This window comes from Oxyura jamaicensis, chromosome Z (assembly GCF_011077185.1).
Source record: "Oxyura jamaicensis isolate SHBP4307 breed ruddy duck chromosome Z, BPBGC_Ojam_1.0, whole genome shotgun sequence".
Classification (NCBI taxonomy): domain Eukaryota; kingdom Metazoa; phylum Chordata; class Aves; order Anseriformes; family Anatidae; genus Oxyura; species Oxyura jamaicensis.
In genome coordinates, this window is record NC_048926.1 from 36133785 (window position 1) to 36158038 (window position 24254).

Below are 24254 nucleotides of genomic sequence, written 5' to 3' on the forward strand. Positions count from 1 at the left end.
TTCAGCCTGAAGAAGAGAAGGCTCCAGGGAGACCTCATTGTAGATTTTCAATACTTAAAGAGAGCTTATAAAAAAGATGGAGAGGGAGGTGAAAACATGATGTACTTTACCATAAATAAATAATAAATAAATAAACAAAGACTTAATTGTCTGAGGGAAGAAAGCCTGAATAATTTCCCCTTCTGTTTGGTGCCATGTTTCAAAATAGCTGTGTCAACCCCTGTTAACCCATAAGCTCCAATACTTTGTCCAAGAAACGCAGAGTGGATCCAGATGAAGTTGACAGGTTGTTACTGAGCAAATCCAATCTGGGATGGATGGCCACAAGCCAAGTGGCCAGTGCTGAGAGCCCACCCCCGCAACCACGCTCTTCCGACAAAAAACACAACACACCGGCGGGGGGGTTCCAGGGGCTAAATGTCTAAACCAAATAAATGTGCAGAACACAAAGGCTAATATATATGCCAATTTTATGCCTTATCCATAACTACTAAATATTATGAATAATTTATGATCAGGGTTGAGTGTTTCTGCATCATGTTTTGACCTCTGCTGTACATGTGCTTCTGTTGCGCATTCCCTTTTTACTTGTCACACTCATGGCCTACCGCAATAATTGCCTCATTCCTCCTTTTATTTCCTTTTTCCAGTGCACTGTGACCTGTGGGCAGGGGCTCAGATACCGTGTGGTTCTTTGCATTGATCACAGAGGGATGCATACAGGAGGCTGTAGCTCTAAAACAAAGCCGCACATAAAAGAAGAATGCATTGTACCCACTCCTTGCTACAAACCCAAAGGTAATGAAAGATTCTCATAAATTCTTCAATGTTTTTCCATGTTGAGCAATTGTTTTGTCATTAGTAGCACTGTTTCCACCTGTACTGAATTTTGAATTTGCACATTTAAGGCCTGCCATTCCTGTTCCAGTTTGCCTGCTAGCCAGGTAGAGTGAATGCTGGCTCTTCATTCTTATAAGGTCTAGGGTTTTGTTAATTTGTGATCCAGCAAGCAAAAATACATGTAAATTTGACCACAGTGTAAGCAGTTTAAACCACATAACAAAGCTAAATTTGCCCTATATTCTAAATGAATTAAATATGTAAATAACATTCAAATCAGATAAATGTAGCTATAATTTTAAAGAGCCTGTTCACAACTTGGATGCTTGAATCAGACAGAAGCAAGCATTGTGTATTGCACCATGAAGTTCCTTTTACTATCAAGGCTGCAAAAATACTTGAAGCATCTTTATACGAGGGGGACTCACAATTAGTATGGTTTCTTGACTTGGGCCCCATAAAGAGTAAGAATGGGGTAAATTCCACACAGTTTATTGAGAGAAGGACAAATTTATCCAGCCCTTTGGGTGTTCTTATGGGATAGAAGTCCCATTAGTCCTGGAGACTAGGTAAATGGGCAATGGCCAGTAGCACCAGTCACAAGAATTTGTTTCCACATGTATATCAGTGTGTGTGTGTTTGTATGTACGTATATCTCTATTGATGAAACTTTTTGTGTCTGTAGCTTCAGTAATTTATGGTAATTTCTGGGCTCCAGCAATGTAGTTGAATTTAATTAGAAACTTAAACTCAATCATAAGGAAAAATCAATCCCTTCTGACAAATGAATTGCTATCTTGGTCTGTGTTAAGAACCCTTATTATAAAGTGACCTGTGACTTCATACTGATCGAAGGTGGAAGAGTGAAATTTGGAATTTTAGTTTCTGTGTTCACTGGCCTGTATCAGACAAGCTTGTCAAGCTGCAAAGTTTCAGTCCGTCTGGAACATGGGAATTCACTTCATCTACCAGCCACCCAGCAGCTAAACCCAGAGGCAGGGCCTCAGGGCAGTAATGGGTGTGTTTACACTGCACACTGCTAGACAACATGACCTCAGTCTGTCCAGGTTCCAGGATGAATAAAAGGCTCTTGCTGGCTGCGCTAGAATGACTCTGAGATGCAGTGGGCTTAGGCTCAGCCAAACAGCTACATTTATGGGGCTTTATCTGTTTATAAAGTTCAGATCCCAAGTAAAGCAAACTCCTGTTTGCCTGCAGCATGTAGTGTAAGCAAAATGCAGTAGGACGCCAAAAATCAGGTGGTGTATACCACCCACAACTGACTTCTGCCTATGGAACCTGGGAAAAGCTGCAAGACCAGCTAGGAAAGCTATACTTGCCTGCATCAAGACTCTTCCAATGGGATTTGTCTGGGAACAAATGGCTGCTGTACATGGCTGCTTTCTGGAAGCAGACTCTTGCAACAGAGTGGCATCTTTAACCTAGATGAATTCTTGTGCTGCACCTTGTAGTACATATATCATTAGTATCCACTTGTAGGTGGTTATTTCTTTCTTCCATCTTCTCCCATGGGATGGAAGGCTGTATGTGAAGAATACTGTTTTGATTGGATTAATTTTACTCTTCATCTTGGTTCTGCAATTCTCTCTCAGTTCTTCCTCTATAATGAAGGTGGTAATGTTTCAAAACCCATGTAACTGAAGGTTATATCATGCTTTCAGAAGAGAACTGGACCAGACATTCTCCAGAGGTCTCTTCCAATCCAAATTATTCCACTTATATGATGGAAGCTTGTAATTTTTATGTCATGAGTCTAGCATTATAAATTTAAAGCAGTGGTTGTAGCAAAGTACCTCACTTCTGTTGAATGTTTTAATCTTAGCGTGTTTTTTTCCTTCTGGAGTTGGATTAAAATAAAGCAGGAAAACATTCCTAGCTGATTAAAATATCAAGACAAAAACTGTGGAATACACTTTCACTTTAATGCATTGTGCTAAAGAAAATCAAAATGCAAATAGTTTATGTTATTTATTTCATTTTAGTTTATTCAAGCACTCTGTCTTACACCAATAACGGGAAAAGGTAGGATAACCCTGGATTAAGAAATTGTTTTCAAGTGTTTTTTCACTGGAACTCTCTTATAAAAACATAGATTTTACCTTAATCTCCAAATTTAAAATGTCTTCAGTAGCTTATGTTAGGAGTGGTTTTCATATTTTTTTTATTTTTTTTTTTTGTCTAAGCACGCTGTATAACATCAACATTTCTGATCCTCCAAATCATTTCACCATGTAGATTATAATTGACTTTACCTGTCTCTCCTGTTGAATACACGCCTCTAAAAAAAAAGAAATCTTATTTAAAAAGTCACATAACAGACGACTGTACATGAGAGCCTTTGCTTTTTACAAGCACTTGCATCCAAGGAAAAAAAAAAGTGTAGAAGCAAGATCTGGCTTTCCAAAACCCATAAAACAAGCTGCAATGCATATAAATAGAAATATCTCCTACATTTTTTGGATAACAAAAACAGTAAAATATAGATTAAACTAAGAGCTGTGCTGGCAAATATTCATCTTCAAATGGCACTAATAAATATGTTAGAGTAAGAAGTTGGCAAGCTATTTCTGGGAGACAGGCATAGTTACTATATTACTGTCCCTTTTTTCCCTGGTTAATATATTGTTCCAAGAAAAGCTGCAGTAGCTGTGAAATCAAATTGTAAATTATTGTTCCTCAATGATACATCTAAATGTTTGGAAATTTCATGTGCATATATGAAAAGGTCATTCTTATTCACAACAAAGTTACAGAAAATTCTCAAATATTCTGAATGACATTAATCTGCTCCTATTGGCAAATAAGTATCTACACATCATCAAAACTTGAAAGGCTTACATGGCTTCCGTGAATGGCAAATAAGCCTAGCCCTTGTTCTCCTCAGTGGTCTGAGTTTCATTCTGTTTTATTTGTGTTTTTATCCTGATCCTGGCCCAAAACATTTTTGTTAAAATGCAAAGCTCATTTTCAAATTATGGTGCCAAATTTGCTCTTACTTTATACTCCTGTAGAGCTAAAACAGCTCCACTGCCTTCAGCTGAAATGCTCTACTTTGACTCTGCATAAGAGTGGAATTTGGCTCAAAAAATGGAATGGCCCTGCACTCACCAGAACAGAGCAACTCTTTATGTTGTGAGTGTATCCTAGAGGGGAGGAAAAGCAGCTCCACTGTTTTCCATCAGAAATGACAGAAAAGTATCAAGCTCGTTTTTTAAATCCACATAGCTGATGAACTGATAAAGTTGAAAAGTATAGCTTGACCATTTCATTACAGTTTCTCAGGGTTTTGTGGTATCACTCATCAAATCAGGATTTTCTTGCTTTTTGTAATATATCAAAAACAAGATTCATGTGTCTTCTGAAGTTCTAAAATTCAAGAGTGAGCACAAGGAGTTTATATGCATTTTGCCTTCACAGCTTTCAATGGAGGGTCATTACACTTGATAGTCTGACTCCAAAAAAATACTTTTAAATGTGCCTAGTTTTGTAGCCCAGTTGCATGTTCTGAAATGTGACTTAATTCACCTTAGAACACCATAGAGTTTTTAGCTGCAATAATAAATTATCTGGTCATATAATTAATCTTGTGAGCTTTATAATCCAGGTCACAACTCCATAATTAGAACTCCATAATTTTATCCCTTGTCCCCTTTCTCTTTTGCTCAGCCTCCATGTGAACGAAGGCACACATAAGGCTTACTCAGTGAGAGAGAAGATGCAGGCACACATAAGAGCATTGCTGCTTGATTTCTGTTTTGATGTTCTTGTGTTTGTTCTGTAGAGAAACTTCCTGTGGAAGCAAAGTTGCCATGGTACAAACAGGCTCAAGAGCTGGAAGAAGGAGCAGTAGTGTCTGAAGAACCATCGTAAGTCTTAAAAAAATTGTTCAAAACAGTTCCTTGTGAGATGAGGATCTGGAGCTTATACTGAACTGACATGGTAGAAATTAGTGCACTTAAGGTTGTGTAACATTTAAGTATGAACAGGCACAGTTTAAGAGGACAAATGCAGACCGAATTTGAATAAATATATGCATGTTTTATTTAAGGTAATTTACAGTAATATTATAGTGTGAGTCTGTCTACATAAAGTAGTTATATGATCCACAACATCATTGTGTCTCAGCACTTCAGCACCTTTATCATCACAATAGACCTGTGAAATAAGAGGTAAAGTATAGAGCAGCCAGTGAGGATCCCCACCCCCACCCTACCCCCCAGGAACAGTGTAGTAGCAGCAAATGAAATGAATTAATTCTAACATAAAATAAATTAAAACCTCAGCCCTATGGTTTGGATTGCTTTATCGAAATTACTTTGTAATTTTGAATTACTTTGTAATTCCATGCATTTTTCCCAACCTTTTTTCCTAGCCACTTAATGGCCCTTGCCTAGCCACCTTTGCAAGAGTGATCTCAGTCAGCACCTTGTAACCCATTTGTAACGCAACTCTTCCTTCTGCCATGGAACCTCTTGGATGGCAGATTTGCCTATGTATATATGTTCACAATCCCCTTGCATGCCCTAGGCTGCCTGAAATAATGTAAACTACATTTCTCCTCTTTGGTATATAGAATTAATTTGTTCTGTCCCTGTTTTTTTTCTTTTTCTTTTTCCTATTCGTTTTCTGTTTTCTATATTTTGAGTCAGAATTACATGGAGAGCATAAAATAGTAACAGTTAGTGCAGAAGAGAGAATGAAGCCTACAATAAAAAAATGGAATAGAATATTTCCATAGGAGCTGATAGATGTCTTTTTAACATATCAGTAAGAAAATCTAATTGAGGGAATCTGAACTGGTGTACCAAATTCATGACATGGTGCTGTTGAAGATACGATTTAGCAGTTTCCACATGCACTCCACTTCATTAACAGCAGAAATGCAGGAGAAAATTTAAGTGACCTAAAAAACTCTCAGAAATTCCTTTAGAATGGTGTTTTATTGTACGTTATGAATAATTAATCATCCTTAGCCTAATAAAATAGCAATGAAAAGGGCACTGCAGTAAGAATGGCATATCATATAAGCCATTAGCAATGAGACTGAGAAATTACAAAAACTATTCTGATTACATTTCAGATTTTTTATCCTGGAACTATGAAAAATGAGTGCTATAACTGTAACTTGTGTTCATAGTTTAATCAGTATCAGTTCCTCATGGCTGAGCACATGGTATTTTAGTTGCAACTGCAACTGTGTATTGGACTAATAAATATTATTCATTATACAATAGTATTGTAATTTTGGCACAGATTCAATTCTTCTGCATTTAATTTGTGTGCAACTGGAACGTTGAAATAGAGTAAGAGATATACATAAAGCACCCTCCGAATAATAAATATATTAATCCATCTGTCAAGTGTACATAAATACATACATGTATATACATACATGCATTTATATATACATATTTATACAACTGCACATATTCATATGTATATATATATATATTAATAGCAGCTATAGCATATAATGTTTTACTGTTTCCAGAGTAAACTTCGTAAGTTGATTCATTCACAAGCAAAGTCTAGAAAATTCTATATTTCTGAATGTTTGCTTGTGGTTTGCTGCACTATAGTAAACCACTTAACTAAATGTGCATTTAGTAAACTGCAGTTAACTTATGAAGGCATAAATAAAAATATGTATTGCCAGGAATTTTACCAAATAGAATCATGATGATATGTGGTCATATTTGGAAAAAAATTGCAGCAATTTCATACAGTGCCAAAGTTTTAGATACATTTTTTTGAAGACTGTTGTCAGTACTGTAGAAAAAGAGGGCAGTGATATTTTATATGGCTGTATGTAGCTTTAAATATTAGCAAGAAGGGAATTGTATAGAATAAACATATGCATTTTAATAAAATATTCTAGAAAAGCTTATGTATGTATTACTTGTGGTGCTCTAACAGGGAAGGAAAAAGGAGTTCAAGAATTTTAAATAGTTTTAATTGCATCTATGACATCTACTTACTTTACAGTTTTATTGTCGCAATAAAGGCCCTGACCTGCAAAGGTCTTGTTATCTTTTTACCCCATCTCACGCAACAGTTCAATGATACCAGTGGGATACTAATACAGTGGAGCACTGTCTAGTCTAAGTTCATTCTGCCGTGGGGCAATATTTTGTACATTTATTTCTCCTTACAAAGCACAACTCTGCAAGCATGAATATTCTTTATTTTAAGCTGATAAGAAATCAATATGACATTAAATTTAATTCAACTATAGCTTTCTATACATGTTGACTAATAGCTAAAATAGAGGGTGAAAAGTCAGATTCTTTGTACAAACTTTCCCAAAGCCTGGAGATATCCATGTCTTGTGTTTAGCTTGGAATGATTTCTAGTGATCAGGCATGAGCCAGAAAGGCCAAATAAAAACTTAGAAAGCTTGTGCTGAAAGGCACATCCATACAATCAGTCTGTAAACCTTAACAGCCATATGCACATTGTTTCAGACTATCTAATCTGTTGACAGTGACCTTGAGTGGTGAACTTCCCCAGAAAATCGGTTTCAGTGCTTCACTATTAATAGTGTTTTTCTTTAATGTCTAGATTTAAACACATATTCAATTTAGGTCCTGTTTTAAAGGTATATAGTAACATTAAAAAAAAAAAAAAAAAAAAAAAAAAAAAAAAAAGACAAAACATTCAGAATTCACCAAGACACAATTAACAATCAACTTTGGTGCCAAGTTCTACAGCATCCCTTGATTACATAGCAATTTCAAATAGACCAATATGTTGAAAAGTAAGCTGAATTACATGATAATGCATTTTTTGGCCTCTTCTTCTGTAGCTAAAGAGACACAAAGTAGTATCCCATGGCTCACCATGCTGACAGATACTGGACTATCACCCACGTCTATTGACTGATAGATGGTCAGCGTGGAGTGTAGTTGCATGCTAATCTAAGTGTCATAAATGGTGAGATTTTTTAGATACTGGATCAAACGCCAGCTAGTGTGAGACTGTGTGTGATGTTGCCAGTTCTTTTGCTGATTATGAATTGGAGTAATTAGAACATGACCACCTATTTGTTCGTGTTTATCTACCTAAGCATCTCATTTCTTTGTAGCGTCTTACTTTGCTGTAAATATTTTCAGAAGACACATTAGGGCTTTTAAAAACTAATTTTAATTTTGTGCTTCCCCTTCTCTGAGCAGACCTTCCCATTGCCCTAATTCAGTAGAGTGGAGCTGGTATGAGGGTGGGAATTGAGCTGAGGGAGCCGGGACAGACTTTCTCTGAAACCCTACTCCTCATTTTGTCAGGAAGAGAATGACAAGGAGAGGAGAGACAGCATGGAGGGGAGAGGGAAAAGTTGTAAAGCAGGAGACCTCCAGAGAAATGATAAGCCAAGTGCTGAGAAGGTAGTACTGAGTTCGTGAGTGTATCTGCTAGAAGCTCAAGTGCTGGAAGTCTCTTCAGACAAGATATGTTTATGTGATTTTCCTGCTTGTTCTGTTCTGATGCAATAGCAACTGATTTCATGACTGAACACAGGTAAATGTCAGTAAGGACTCATCCTTCTACACTTAGTCTGATGTTCTTCCTGAGCCTATGCCATCAAGTCACTTTCCCCCTTCTCTACAAACAGGGTAATTCCTTAACCAGCAGATCACACTTTGCCCCTAACACTGTCATTTCTTCATCATTATCATTCTTCAGGCAAAGAAAGCAATTCCCATCTATAACTGTTTTGTCCTCCTCAAAGTTTACTTCTGATTGGAATCTTAAAAGCAAAAGCAGAAATTTGCCACAAAATTTCTGGTATATTTTGAGGTCTCATGCTGTCTTGTGATTATAATGACTTTCTATTGAATATTTTTTTAATGCAATAGCAAACTATGATTTATAAAGCTACATATATATTTTTGCATTGTCCTTCCACCTGTAATTTGTGCTCATTCTCTAAATTGTGCTGCTAAGGCAGCAGATGCCATAGTTTTATTCTGTCTGCGTCTAATGACTTCCATTGTTTATTTCTTCAGGATTTTCCAAAGGAAGCAAGTCTTACAGTTTAATTTTGTCTGTATATGTCTGTCTGTCATTTGCCTTCCTCTTCCCTCAGTTATGTCTGAATTTACTGCTATTAACAGAATTTGACAGAGGTGTAAAGTTATCAAAAAGAACTTTAGCACTCTGTCAAATTTGGTTAATATTCACCAGGAAATTCAGTGGTAGTTTTTCCCATATGTTTCACTGAAATAGATGGTTAGGTAGAAAACTGTCAGCCTACTAATTCCCCAGCTAAAAGAACACTTTCTAAAAGAGTTTGGTCCACAAGAGAAATCAGAGAATCCACTTGGGCATTCAACCTTAAAATCCAAATCCATGTTAAATTGGTCTTCATTGGATCTGCTGCTCAAAGAATTACTTACAACCAGTTCAGCCACTTGGAGGCTAGAGGGGACGGTTAAATTTGTGTTGTTTGAACTGTTGCATCGCTACACAGAGTCAAATAAGTATTAATTTTTGACAGAACTAATAGGAAATACTCCAGACCAGTAAGCAAGTATTGTAATCTCTGCTAAGACAAAGGTGCAAGGTGAGAAGTCTTTGCTGTCTTATGGCATTGTATGTATTGTTCTCCTATTGCTGTCCATCTCTGAAGAGACCATTCAGTAGGCCTTAGAAATACACTATCAAAGAAAGAAGCCACAGTATCTTTCCGTCTGACCTCTTGCACTGTATCTGATTACACCAGAACAGCATTACAGCGAAGTCAGAAAGAACAGCGGTCATGACTTAAAAAGCATGGGTTTTACTGTGTGTAATGAGGTTAGTTTTATGGGTGGTGGAGGGGTTGTTTAAAAGATTTCTCTCACTAACTCTTGAGAAATGCTTTTGTACGTTAACACCATATCCAGCTTTTAACATATTGCCGTAAATAACCCTTGTGCTAGCCATAAAAAGAAGGAAAAAAAAAAAAAAAAAAAAAAAACAGGGCAAACAATAATATCTGGATGCCAGATGGCACCATCGTAGTGATGGGGCCACTTCAGTAAGAAACAAAAGGAAATTCCTGACATGCATCAGGGTGGGGGCAGAGCCCTCCGGGAACTGGATTTGGACAGAGAGGCCAGTGTGGCAGAGTTACCCAATATCTCTTTCTTACTTTTCAGAAGGTATACACATTTCCAAAGACATGGAATCTATGCCATTCTGGTTTTCACAGTTAAATAGTTTCCACAGTTATGTCTATACCAAATTCACAGGTTAATATGTAAACTTGAAACTGCCTGCAAATGCTTTACTTCAAGAATTAGGTACATTATTACTATTGCATTGCCAAAATAGTAGTGTTGTCATACAGATACTATCAAATGTTATGCTGTTCTTTGTCCTCTTTATCAGTGTTATATGACAGAGAAAGAAGCAAGTTTAGGGAAACTTCTCCATATTATGTAATTACATACAATGAAACTATCCACATGGTCGGTCACAGCCGTGCAGCAGCCTAATTTTAGTTAATGAATTTTTACTATTCATTCAAGACACCCCTTTAGAGATTTACCACTGCTTAGAATAAATGTCTGATATCTGTAAAGGACAGAATCTGATACATTTTCCTGGGTACAGGATCATAATCACTCCAATTGGAATTGAACCTATACAAGTGCCTCTGGTGCCATTAGTCTTACGGATGGTGCCCTGAGATTTTATTGACAAGTGGTCATGACCTCTGTTACACTTCTTGGAACAACAGCCCCAGTGCTTTCTGTGAGCATCCTGTGGTATTACCTACATGTTAAATCCCATACAGAGCTGGCCTCTCCTGAAGAAGAAGGACAGGCTTGCATTTCAGTGCAAGACTAGGGGTCTGCAAGTTTGTGTTCAGTTACTAGTTCTGGCTCAGAAGACTACTAAGCCTTTGAACAAACCAATGAGAACTTTATTTCACCAGTAGTACCTGGTTTTAGGAGATTTAAGAGATAGGTTTCAGTGCTTTTGAACACCCTGTCTTATTTGTATGTATGGTTTTTCAGAATCTCAGCCTTTGCCTAAATAATAGATTTACCCAATGATGGATTTTTTAAAATGGCATTAAGTAATACAAGCTGAGGGTAATATGTCATTTAAGTAGCAGTGGAAAAAAAAATTCTCAATAGAATAAGTGATATCAGTCTCTATACCATCTTTCTTTTTCATGTGTCTCGAACTGAACCCACTGTGAACTGTGTGGAAGATCTCCCATTACTGAGCATTGAATCTGTCTTTGTGTTTCACTTCTGATTTCCTCAGTTACGTATATGTTGCTTCATGGAGGGGAGTATACAGCAATCCTTAGCCATGCCTCAGCTAGTCTACAGAAGCTGGGAAGCTGTTTTTTTTGTTTGTTGGTTGTTTTTTTTTGGTGCATTCCTTCTATATAATTTAAAAATAAGTTATTTTAAATTATTAGACAAATTGTTATCTAAAAGAGGCATTCTCAAATGTAAACATTAATAATGCTGACAAATGCAAATGGTCCTTGCAAAACTGAACTGGGCAAGTGGTACCTACTCAGTGTTCACACATGCCTGCAATTCTGTGAACAGCTGAAATTCATTTGTGCTTGCAGGTAAATTGTATGTGAACAGCCTGAATGCTGGACTGCAGTGTGTTTCAAAAGTTGACCAATACATTTATATTAAGTGGTATATGTACAAACACCCATACATTAGTTTTGCTGTTAAATTAAAATGTATTTAAAAGTCTTACCCTACAAAAGCAATGAATTTAAACCTGCACTGCACCACACCTGAGTAAATCCTGTAGAAATCCATTAATGTCAGTGGCATTACATTTCTTTTCCTCTGTTCATAGAGCACTGTGTGGCCCATTGTAGGCTTTTGTGCGCATGGAAAATCATACAACAATTCAGTTCTTTCAGCTAACATCAATGCTGTTCGCATTGTGAAATATTAATAGCTATCAAACAAAAAAAGAACATTCAAAAATGCAATTAATTGTTTAAATCTAGAACTTGCTAGTTTGCCAGCATGTTTCTGTAATGGGAAATGGTTGTTGGTCCATCACCATAAGTGCCTCCAGGTCAAGGAAATAAGCATACGCATTTGTTTACAAGAGACATCAATTTTTAATTTTATTTTTTTATGATAGTTTTCCACCTTTCATTGTAATCTGTTTTATTTCAAGCTTGAGAAAACTTCTGCCTACACAGATGCTCTGGAGGATGGCAGGCAGAGGTGCCCTTCTGCCATAGCACAGCTGGGTGCAACAATGTAGGCAAAACTCATGCAGATGGGTAGCAGCAGGCATGGTTAGGTCAGTCATAACAGAGCAAGGTCATGATGTTCCCTCCTTCCAGCTTTCACTTCACCTAGTACTGCTCTCTCTAAAGTGGGAGCAAAAGAATTCTCTTTAAAATATTCAACAGAGCTCTCAGAATACACTCAATGCTGCATTTTTCTGTGAGGGAAGAAGTGTTATTTTTGCTGTGCAGAGGAATAAAAGATTATTTTTGATGCAACAGTAACATGCTAATCACTGGGAAGTCTGCTACAAGCCATAAAATATTCAAAGTAATCTGTCTGAGGCAAGAGACATCTTTTTGTTTGTATTTGTCCAACAATTAGCCCAGCTGGGCTTTGGCTGACAACTACTACTGTAACATTACAGCAACTAGTCATAGTGTTTGTCTTACTTATTATGGCTGTTATTACAGGGACTGGTATTAAAGTAGGATTTAATTAAACAATGTACAATGACATCTGAAGCACCTCCATCATTTCCTGTTTTTTAAAATATCCCCTTCTCAATAAACCTCCTCTACTTTAGTTTTCAAAGAAGATACTGATGTGAGCATACAGTAAAGCACAATAGTGCTCAGTGGAAGATATGCTATATGCGGAACAAATAACCTTAAACCCATGGAACTGACTGCTTATTATTCAAATAATTTTTATGTTCTGTACTCACCATTTGGCAACCTTTATCATTAATGACCACACAAGGATATCTCAAAACCTTTGTAATTTCCTTTGTAATTAAATTAAGGATGATGGAAAATTCAGAAACAGTGTATATTTATACTATACATTCACATCACATAAATGTTCAGTATCTAATGACAACTCCTGTTTGGAGATTTTGTATTTTTTTATATTTTTTTTTCTCCCATTCCCCCCTCTTTTTTTCCTGCTTTCACCTCTTTGTTCTATGTTCTACCAATTCACTCTGTGCTTCAGCAGCCAGCAGTTATACTTGAATAAAATTGCCTTTCAAACGTATTACTTGAAATGTAGAAATTGGGCCTGGAAAGCTGAATAAAATACAATTTCCTGAAGGTATTCCAGTATTTGCATTATGAGTTGCTGACAAGGGCAAAATAATGTAATATGTGGCATTTGTAGGTCAAATATCATTTCAAAAAGAATCCAGTATGTTTTATTAATGTTCTTACTTCTCTTTTGTTTCCTTTCTCTTTTGTTCCTGTGTTTGTATGGGTGATATATATCATGTGTAAATATTCGGAGTGTGTAAAGTATCTGTTTTTTCTAAATGAGTAATTTTAATGCATGGCAAAATATAATCCCTTTTGGTTTGGAATAGAGCAGCCCTTCAACAAAGCAGTTACACAAAAATTCTGAATGTTAAAAAATACAGGGAATAGGGCGTTTAATGAAGACATCCACAGTGACTTTTTTTGTAACCTAATTAAGATTTTTACATCTTAGTTTTTTATGCCAAGAAGCTTTATGTTCAAATTAATCAAAGTATCTAAATCACAGTGGCTGACATTGACTGTTCAATCTGTGACAGGAGGTTTTCTGCATCAAAATAGTATTATACTAATAGCACAGAGAAAATAAGATGAGTGTCCCACCTGTACTGTTAAAAACTATAATCCCCTCAAAATGAAAAATCACCGAATCATAGAATTGAAGGGGTTGGAAGGGACATCGAAAGATCGTCGGGTCCAATCCCCCTGCCAAAGCAGGTTCCCTAAAGCAGGTTGCCCAGGTAGGCATCCAAACAGACTTTGAATATCTCCAGAGAAGGAGACTCCACAGCCTCCCTGGACAGCCTGTTCCAGTGCTCCGTCACCATCACCATGAAGAAGTTCTTTGGCATGTCGGTGCGGAACTTCCTGTGCTCCATCTTGTGGCCATTGCCCCTTTTCCTGCCCCCACAAAACACTGAGAAGAGGTTGGCCAAATCCCTCTGTCTTCCCATTTCAGGTATTTGTAAACATTGATAAGATCCCCTCTCAGTCTTCTTTTCTCAAGGCTGAACCTTGACCCAGGTCTCTCAGCCTTTCCTCATAGGGAAGATGCTCCAGACCCTGTATCATCTTTGTGGCCCTCCGCTGGACTCTAATGGTCTTTGAAACAAAACCAATCTTTGTCATTTGCAAGACAGAATGTCTTAGGATAGAGAAATGGAATCACTTTTCATTGTTTTTCATTTCTCAAAGGTTTTCCTTCAGAATGAAATCTTGCAGTTTTGAGGGCAGTATAAAGAACAGTTCCAAATGTTCCAATAATATATACAATCCATTTATTTCCATTGTATTACTTTCCATGTATAGTGCCAGCAATGGATAGGAGGGTTATAACAACATGTTATAAGCACCCATAAAAAGTGGGTAGAGAAATGCACAGTATCTGCTCTAAGAGACAAAGTTGTTCAGTGAGGCATCCTGGTACATACAGGCTGTGGAGGCACCAAGTTCCTCTCTTCTTTTTGGATTCAGGTTTTTCCTTAGTGAAGAGAACGTCCTTTTGTCAACTAGAGAAATGTAGCGAATTTAAAAAAAAAAAAAAAATACGTACGAAAACAGTAAAGGATGATAATCACAAAACTAAATAACTAAATTTCCTTTTTCTTCCTATCAGGCTGTTCATAGGACTCTCAAGGTAAGAAATGAATTTCCAATAGCTTTAGGTAGAGCTACTCTGCAGAATAAACAGACGTACGTATTGCCTTCTGCCCTGGAAGGCAATGCCATTCTTGAGGAAAATGGCACCAAAAGTATAGAGTTCGGTTTTGCTTATTGTAAGGATAGCTGCAAAGTGTTTTGATTACCATATATATAGACCTTCAGAGGCAAAAATCTGGGATATGTATGGGTTCCTAATCAGAGAGACAAGAGTAACAGTCAGAGAAATACAGAATAGAAATGGAACACCCTTTTAATATTGAGAAGGGAAATGAAACTCACTAGGAAAAATAATAATAGTAAAAAACTAAATAGATGGTGGGCTTTTATCTTTTCATGGCTTTGAATTAAGTCTTAAAGGCAGTTTATGCAGCACAGGTTCAATAGTTGATACTATTTTCCTCAGAACACTGTACCTAGTATATAACAGCCTATTTAGTAAGTTTTAATGACGTAGCTGTTTTATCACCTAAGGCAAAGGTGCTTTAGGTTGAATCCTAGAAATAAGTAGTGAGATTGTGATGCACATTAAGAGTTTCCAAGATTCCTTACACTGGGAGCTTTCAGGATAAGCATAGGTGTTCTCAGCATTTGTCTTCCTTTCTGGAGATGAGATACTCCAAAAGTTCTTGAGAGCCTTTCTACTGTTGCTGGTGAGTTGCCAGCTCAACACCTACATCATGGCTTTTATGTGTATTTCATATAGCATGATGATAAGGTGAAGCATTTATTTTTCATTAACCGGACTTTGGCTTGGACAGGCCTATGCTACTTTTGCTTGTCCTTTTTTTTATGGGCATTGCTCACCTTTTGCTCACTGTTTCCCTCATAGGTTTATTCCTGAGGCTTGGTCCGCCTGTAGTGTCACCTGTGGAGTGGGCAGCCAGGTGCGGCTTGTGAAATGTCAAGTGCTCCTGTCTTTCTCTCAGTCTGTCGCTGACTTGCCTATTGATGAATGTGAAGGTCCAAAACCTGTGTCTCAGAGAGCCTGTTACAGTGGCCCTTGCAGTGGAGAGGCAACTGAATATACCCCAGAGGAAACCGACCTGCTCTATGGCAGCTTGCAGGAATTTGATGAGCTCTACGACTGGGAATACGAGGGCTTTACAGAATGCTCAGAGTCCTGTGGAGGAGGTAAGTGCAAAATGTCTCTGTGTTACATGTGCTTTCCCTCTTTAATGCATACATTTCAGTGAGAACACCCATGGGCTTGTTCCTTTGATACATCTATTTGAAAAGGCTTGGATGAAAACTGTAAAACTCCCAAGTGCATGACATGTTTTACACAGGACTTTGAGGCTTCATGCTCTGGCTGTCACCAAGAATGATCAATGTATCATGTATTACTGTTTCCATGTATCTGCAGGTCATTCAGAGTGCACTCACACAAAAATTTCTGAAGTGATCTTGTGATATAGGCAAGAATCATGTGTTATTTTTAGTTTTTATCTCTTGACTTGTGCTGTGCAAATATAGACATGTGGAAACAAATGGTCCTCCCGTAGCAGATGCATTTAATTATTGATATTCTAAGGGCTCAGCTGGTTTCGTAACTCCTACCACTAAGTGCCACTAGCTCTGATCTCACTGCTAAGAAAACATATGGTAAAAAAGTACTAATGGTGTAATTGCCTGAAGCTAGCAGACTTGACACTTGGAGCTTCTCAGAGTTAATCAAGGTCACTGGATCTACATGTTAGGGAATACTAATGTGCAGTTCTCTGATATTCATTTTCCCCATCATTTTGTCTAGCTAGTTCTGAAAAGTTAGCTCCATTATTTTAAAATTAAATCTAGATTTTTTTTAGCTGCTCTCTTCTTACATGAGAAGTTTCAGGCTACTTATATACCTAAATACAAAATGAATACTGTAGGACTGGAAACTACTCAATGGCTCATGAATGCTTAATAGTTTGATCTGCACAGATTTACCAGAAATCAGTTACAAACTTAAAAACAACAATAATAATTAATGGAAAATAGTGCAAGGGGTTTCTAAGCTTACTATTATCTCGCTGCTGCTAGTCAGCGTTTAAAGCAGTTCATGTAGAGTTGTCATATCACTGCCCCTATTGCATTGATTCCTACATTAAAATCTGACACTAATGTATGCTAAGTGATGATGAACACTGATTTTACAGGAGTATCTGTCACATATTGAGTCTACTAGTGAGCACTAATTTTTGTCACATTTGCGCTATGAATACTGAAACCTGAATATCTTATAGAAATCTGTTGAAATGAAGTCATTTCTCTAAATACAGTGATTATGTGCATATTTTTCCAACATAGACTGAAATGACAGAGACATTTTGCTTTATAGTCTTTCAATTGTCAGCAAAAACCTTTAACCAAGATTTCTTTTTGTCTGATGTCAGCTCCAAATTTTGCAGATTAGCAGATGCTAAGTCAGATACTTTTGCAGCCATAGGTGCAAGACAGGTCAAACTGATTTTATTGGTTTTGGAATCTCAAGAGAAGAAATTGGATAGATGCAGAAGTAACCTTTCACCTCCTAGAAGTAGCAACCAGAATGAATTAGTTAGTCATTTAGTCTGCTGTTAGTGGCTGCATTTCCCAGAGCTGTCATCAAATATCATGTAACAATTATTCTATTCTGGTAGATATAAACATAGAAAATCTCATTTGATGGTATTTTGAAAGTTAACTTAAACTGCTTAGATTCATGCCCCACCCTTATACCCTTTCGTATTGCAATTTCCCATTCAGAACTGATTTCTTATATTTCAGAGAAAGCAATTTTAAAGAGAACAGTTTTTGTTCTGGTAATATTGGTCATAATAGTGCTTAGAAATTGACAAGCAAATTTCTTGAAGTTCATACACTTTTTTTTAATGATCTCCATACTGTGGAGCTTCTGACAGATAGTAGCTCTTTATATTCTCTAAAGGTACGGTGATCCCTCTCTTGATTTAAAGCTTGTAACCAATCACCTCATTGACCTATCAAAAACAGAAGATAGATGTTATCAATATGCTGAAATGAATTCCATGTGAGATTCAAGCAGAAGATGAAAAAGGTGATTTTGAGCACATTTGTTTGCTGCTAGAGCAATCTAGATTTTTTTCCAGTCACATACTGTTATAGCCACCAATCTCTGTCATTACCTAATCTAGGCACAACAGACTAGCTAAATAGAGGAGGAGCCTTTTTCTTCAATACCCAGACCATCAGACAGGATTAATGGCCATCATACAGGAATATTTGTAGGGTAAAAAGTTGCAAGAATTTCTGAATTTCTGAATAGTAATGACAATGAGCAGAGTAGAATGCTGGTAGAATAGACTAAAACTGTTGGAAATACAATCAGAGATAATTTAGGTGACAGGAGGAAACATGGGTAATAGAATCATAGAATCAGGGTTGGAAGGGATCCACAAGGGGATCAGAGGTATAGTAAAAGCTGAAGAGCAGTAGTTTCAGAGCTTGACTCCATGAGCTTGATAAAGCCAGATCATCTGGGTTGGGTTGGAGAAATGGAGGAGAGGCTGATTCAAGACCTCACAGTCAATCAGTGTTGGATAGTCAGCTCTGAACCAGGCAATGCAAAAACGCTGAGGTAATTGATAATCATTGGTCAACAGTTCATTAGTGACACACTTCAGAGAGGAGAAATTGAAGCTGTGGAAATAGACCTAGTTTACAAAATTGTGATCTGAAAAGAAAAATACCTAGCACATAACAGATGTGCTTAGCATTATCTCTATCAAACAGAATGAAATTGTCAGTGTGCAGAACTCAGTGGTTTCTTTCCACACAGTTAAGAGAAGTGTTTCCGACACTTCCCCTCCTCTGGACTAGTCATCTTTTTCCCCTGTATTCATCAGTTTGGCCTTGCTGTTAGGCCTCCTCAAGTGATCAATGCAAAGTAGAGACCAGTAACTTCAACACAGTGCCATTTCCCACCAGTTAGAGAACCGCTTCTGTTCTGAAACAGGAGTAGTCTGTCCCAGGGGGAGTCCATATGCCTCATTTTGCAACATACTCAACAGAAAAAAAAAGAAAAAAAAAAAGAAAGAAAAAAAGGTTGGAAAGATACTGAACAAGACAGGGCAGAGAACATATTGTTTATGTACAAATGTGTTTTGGGAGATTACTTGAATAGAAAAATGGCTTGAAAGTATGTGGCCATCTTCTGAAGAATGAAACCCATAGCAATGTTGGCTGACTTAAGAGTCTTCAGTAATTATCACATTGAAAAAATGTCCAAATGTCCAAAAATGTCAAGTTTCGTTCTTGTTTTCAGCACCTGAGTACAGCAGGGATAATGCTTGGGGACAGGGTCACAGGCATGTGCTGAATAGGCTTGCACAAGCACATAAAAACTTATAAATTGTTCAGCATGCCACTACACTGTGGACCTCTCTTCAGCCTGTACTGAGAATAAGAGCAATGAATCTACAAATAATTTCGGGAGCACAGAACCTATGATGAACTGCAGCTCTTTGGTCCTGTAGAGCAATATGATGTCATTGTTTGCCTAATGACATGTGTTCTGGCGTTAGAAATAGAAAAAGGCATTGATGATTCTGTTACACTGCTCATGGAGCTGTTTGAGCTCCCATCCCCCCCCCCCCACTGGTATCTTCAAACGATTGTAAGACATTTTGGAAAACTAATTGCTGATTTTGAAAAGATGATGTAAATGTGAGTTCAGCTAAACTTTTCCCAACTCAGGAAGTTAGGATGACTGTAAAGAGCATACTTCAATTTTGCTTGATGAGATTTTTAGGGAATTTAGGCAAATATCTATCCACACAACCCCCGGGGAAGAAGTAGATCCAGCAAACTTCTTTCACTATGTAGTCTTTCCTATAACGTGTGTTGCAATGCTTGATTATCTAGCTTTCTAGCCATGTGGCCCAAAAAATCTTGATATGCCTATTTGACAGGAAAACTTAGAGTAATTGGTATGTGTAAGAGTACATGACAAATTTGTTATCAACAAGCATTTTCCGAGTTGTTGCCTAATCATCCAATCTTCCAACTCCTCTCTTAGTCCTCACAGCCAACCCTCTTCTATACCAGTTCTCAGACACACCTGGCAGTTTTGCATCTCCAGTGCAGGTTAGTCTGGATATAGAAAAATAGTTGAGACCTGACCTTGTTTTACTTTTACACTGAAAGCAATCTTAGTTTCTTAAAATACAGCATACCAACATCATGTCTATCTTTACACCCTAAGCTGCCTGGCTGACAAATAAACAACATGACTGCACTTACTATGAATGAAGGCATCACTGGAGAGCACTGTACATTTTTCTGTCCAGGCAAGGTAAATAGTGAATGAACCTACAGACTTCCCAATGCTGTTGAGACACATCATGAGAATGAGAGCAAGGACAAGCCCAGAATCCCATGCAGAGTTTTGATTAGACCATCTCTCTGTCAGGTGGGAAAACAGATACATAAGGCCGGTAGGCAATATGTGACTGTTACATGAAAATTACAAGAGTTACAGTTGAAGGCTTGTTCCCAGCAGAGGAGAGAAAAAGAATTGCAGGGCTGTCTCTGCCTTTGGATGCCCTTCTGGGTACTGGGAGCTGGCAGTGACCACTCATTTTTGTGTGTAGGTGTCCAGGAGGCTGTGGTGACCTGCCTGAACAAGCAAACCAGGGAGACTGCAGATGAAACCTTGTGCATAATGAGTCGCCGTCCTCCACAGCTGCTGAAAGCCTGTAGCCTGGACCCCTGCCCCCCAAGGTATGTATCTTGTATCTTTTCACCAGGAGTATATGTTTTCAGGATGTAGGAGAGGTGTGATCATCAGTGAAGATGTCAAACTAATCAGAAAGCTCTTCATGAAGCTGGGGCAACCAGGCTCCATCTGGCTAGGATGCTTAGGTGCTAGGTCTGGAAATTTTAATCTGGAAAAATTACTGAAAAACTGGAGGTTGTGAGCACAACACATAGATGAGAGCCTTAGATGCTCCCTAGGTTGTAGAACCAAAGGCTGTTTTGTCTGGGCTCATCAGATCTGTTTCACATCCGCTAGGATTCCTTGTAGTGAATGTGAAGTGAGAAAAAGTGATGAAAGTGAGAAAAATGCATAATACAGTGCCTCAGAGAAGACAGTCCCCAGTGGCCCCCGAGGCCACTGTGCTGTTAGTGCAGGTGAGGATAGCCAGGTCAGGGGTCTTCGATCCTCTTTGGACCTCACTAAGTGGATTTGAGGATTCCATGAGAAAAATAAAACAATTACACAAGTGTGAAGTGACTGTAACCTGGTATGTTGCCCAGAGCCATTTAAACAATGCTAGCAGTGTGAAAAAAAAAAAAAAAAAAAAAAAAAAATTAAATAAGCCATGACCCCAGACCAAATAGCCTTTCAGTCTGGAAGTGTGCCCTGCCTCACACATGCTCTTTCTCAGATTACAGGGGTTTACAGCCTCTTCAGGCCACAGTCTTATTAACTGGGAAGTGCAAAGCAGTGGTGAAACCAAAGGGCAGATTTCAGACTGCTTGCATATTCAGGTCCTGCAGCCAGATATTTTATGGATTAACTTAACTTTACCCAGAGTCATGTAAAGTTTAGGGAGAGTTCTAAAGCTTCCACTTTCACAGAAGGCTTGTAGAACCTGTTCCTCCCTGATCTCAGATTGCTTCCACAATCCCGACACTAAAAATAGCAATTCTTGGTTTGCAGAGATTCACATCTGTACCTTCTACAACAGAAAATATCCGTCATGAGGTTCCCCTGGTTTATTTAAATAGACCTAGGCCTGTCAAGTCTTGAAGATTTACTGTATACATATTGTCTTTATTTCCAGCTGTACACAGGTGCATATACTCTCTTGTGGTAGAGCAGCAGATCTGAAAGAGACTTATTTATAACTTTGGACTGTTTAAAACACGCAATGTTGTCCAGGTGGTAGATTTTCCTTAGAGTGTGTATTGGTAGGTGTATGTATGCTTTATATGACAGCAGGCTATTCAGAGGTATGTCTTTGTGTGTATTAGTAGATTTTTGCTACACAGAGAAAATCTATGTTAAAAATCAAATATGGCCAGCATCCTAGAATGATAAAGACAAAAAATAATGGTTTGATTGGATGATAGGGATTTTGAGTCTGACAAGCAGAGCCAAACAGGCTGACACATTTCACCAAAGCATTGCAAGAGTTACTTACGGGAATATTACAACCCTAGCTTTGTACAAGTGTCGATATTACTGGTGCTAGAACAGAAACATGTTACTAATTGTTCAAAAGAACTTTGTGGATGGAAATCTCTGTAATTGACAGGCAACAGCATCACTGGAGCTGAGAGTGCATGGTGGGAGATTGACTATCCATCATTTCTGACACGGAAAATATTAGATGGTTAAAAAAAATTACACTCACATAGGCCAGTATTTGTATGATTGCTGTTACAAAAGTTGTCTGAGAATTTTGGTGAATACTTGCTGAATTAGTCTGTGTGTTAATATATACCACTGTGGTAATCTTGCTGCCAACATGGAGCTGTTTTAAAGCTGTCCTGGGTATGTAGTTTACCCACTTGTAGTTTATTACAAGGTGATCAATGTAGATGAGGATCAGGACATGAAGCAGTTGGGGGGGGAGGGGAACGAGTGAAAGGGGCATAGATTAAGAACCTTTCATCCACTCCTAGGGTTGCAACTGAGAAAAGGGGAAATAGCTCCCTTCCCGATATACACAAATCCTGTCCTCCAGCCCCTTCAGTCTGGAGGAAATTGCCTGTCTACAGAGATTTAAGTGGCACAGGAGGAAGAACAGCATGTGTTCTGCAAAATGGTTCCTCTGGTAAGAGCAAGGAAGCTTAAAACTCAAGACTGCAGACAGCAAGCAGAATGACTAATGGAAAAGGAGGCAAGAAGGGAAGTTAATGTGTCTCCCATATAGCTCCAGGCAGGCTGTGACAGGGTAGCCCTCATTTCCTGCAAGCTTATGAGGTGCTACATATAGTAATGGCACTATATTAAATGCAAAGGTGTATTAAAGTCATAAAGTGATAGCATTGGGTATGTAAAGATTATTGCTTTGTAATTATTAATTAAAACAATCTTAGGATTTTGAAATAGATTAACTGATAAGGAAAAATATTTTCTCTGTTTCATGATTATTAAGAAGTTAGTTCAGGATTCTAATTCAAGAAATCTTGATGCAGAAATCAGATAGGTTAGAATGAAATTCTGTTGTTATAGTGTTGAGGAAGGTTTTGCTTCTGATTGACAAGTCCAAATCTTGAGATGTAATACACTATAGCTAAGAACTTAGATCCCTGTTACAGAAGTTCCCAAAATGTGATCTGTGAACAACTGATACTTCCCAGAGCTTTTGCTGACGGCTTATAGAAAAAGCTGGCTGGTCTCATAGTGTTGGCTCTTCTCTCTATTTTCCAGCTGCTAAAGTACATTAACAGAAGCTAAAAATATAAAAAACACTTTCCTAAAATGGCCTTGATGTGTAAGTGACTGTTGGAGCATGTAGTTGTGGTGGGTATAAGAGGCAGTATGTTGAAAAGGCAGCTGAGATGGTGACAAATGTCTCAGAAGACAAGTCAATGTTGTCCACACTGTAAAAAAAAAAAAAAAAAAAAAAAATATCTTCCCCAAAAGAACAAAAATCCTTCCTGATATATTTAGAGAAATTACTTCAGTGACATTTCTTGAACCAGAACATCAGAACATCAGAACATGCTTAGAATCTCATGATCTCATGTCTATGTCTAGTATTTAATACTGTTCAGGATCTTTTTTAGTTCAAGAGTGAGAACAGTTAAAAATTAGAACTTCCGATCTTAATGTTGTTTCTGCTGCAGGCACTTTTCCTTACATGCAGCACTCTCCATAGCCTCTCAAAGTGTTAGTTGTGTATACCTTTTAGTTGTGTATGCCTTTCCTGGTCAAAAATTTCTTTAGTTAGTTTAATGCAGGTTAAAAAAAAAAAAAAAAAAAAAAGCATTTAACAACAGAATCTTGTCAGACTTTCTGAAGGGTCAGAAGGCTCACACCTCAAGACAAATACCATAGGAGTAATCCATGAAGAGTAATTTCTTTCTCATCATGTTACATCATTCTTTTCGTACTCTTAAGATAAATGATGCTAAGCAAATCTTCACTGTTGCTGTTCTTTTTGCTCCCTACCGAGAATAAAGGTGAGTAAACTAAAAGACTTCAATATATGCTTAATGCTTCACTTTGAATCTAGTCTGTGGTACCAACGTATTTTTTAATTCCTAATTATTCTGGTCTCTCCTGGAACAAAATATGGTAAAAACTGGAACATAGTGGCAATATTTCAGATTTGTGAAAACACTGAAATGTGATGGTGCTGGTATATTACCTGAGAGAGCTTTATAATTTCCACTGAAATTCTACCTTAGTATCTTAGCACATTCCTATTCCAAATCCGTTAAAGAGAGACAGAAAAACTAAACCACGGAAATCTGTCTTCAAATATTCACAGCTATATAGAGTCAGCAAAATCTCATGCTTTAAATTTTTATAGAA

General features: G+C 37.7%; 1 protein-coding gene across 5 annotated transcripts in view; it reads left to right on the forward strand.

Moving 5' to 3' along the window:
- The window catches only part of ADAMTSL1 (ADAMTS like 1), a 471240-nt gene that overhangs the window by 370358 nt on the left and 76628 nt on the right, over positions 1-24254 (forward strand). For 3 of the 5 annotated variants that reach the window (XM_035310142.1, XM_035310140.1, XM_035310144.1), the window contains 5 exons: positions 651-798; positions 4643-4727; positions 14715-14735; positions 15591-15892; positions 20353-20482. In XM_035310142.1, coding sequence (XP_035166033.1) covers positions 651-798; positions 4643-4727; positions 14715-14735; positions 15591-15892; positions 20353-20482 — 686 coding nt within the window. The remainder of the gene's footprint in view (positions 1-650; positions 799-4642; positions 4728-14714; positions 14736-15590; positions 15893-20352; positions 20483-24254) is intronic. The other 2 variants (XM_035310141.1, XM_035310143.1) reach the window with 1 other exon arrangement.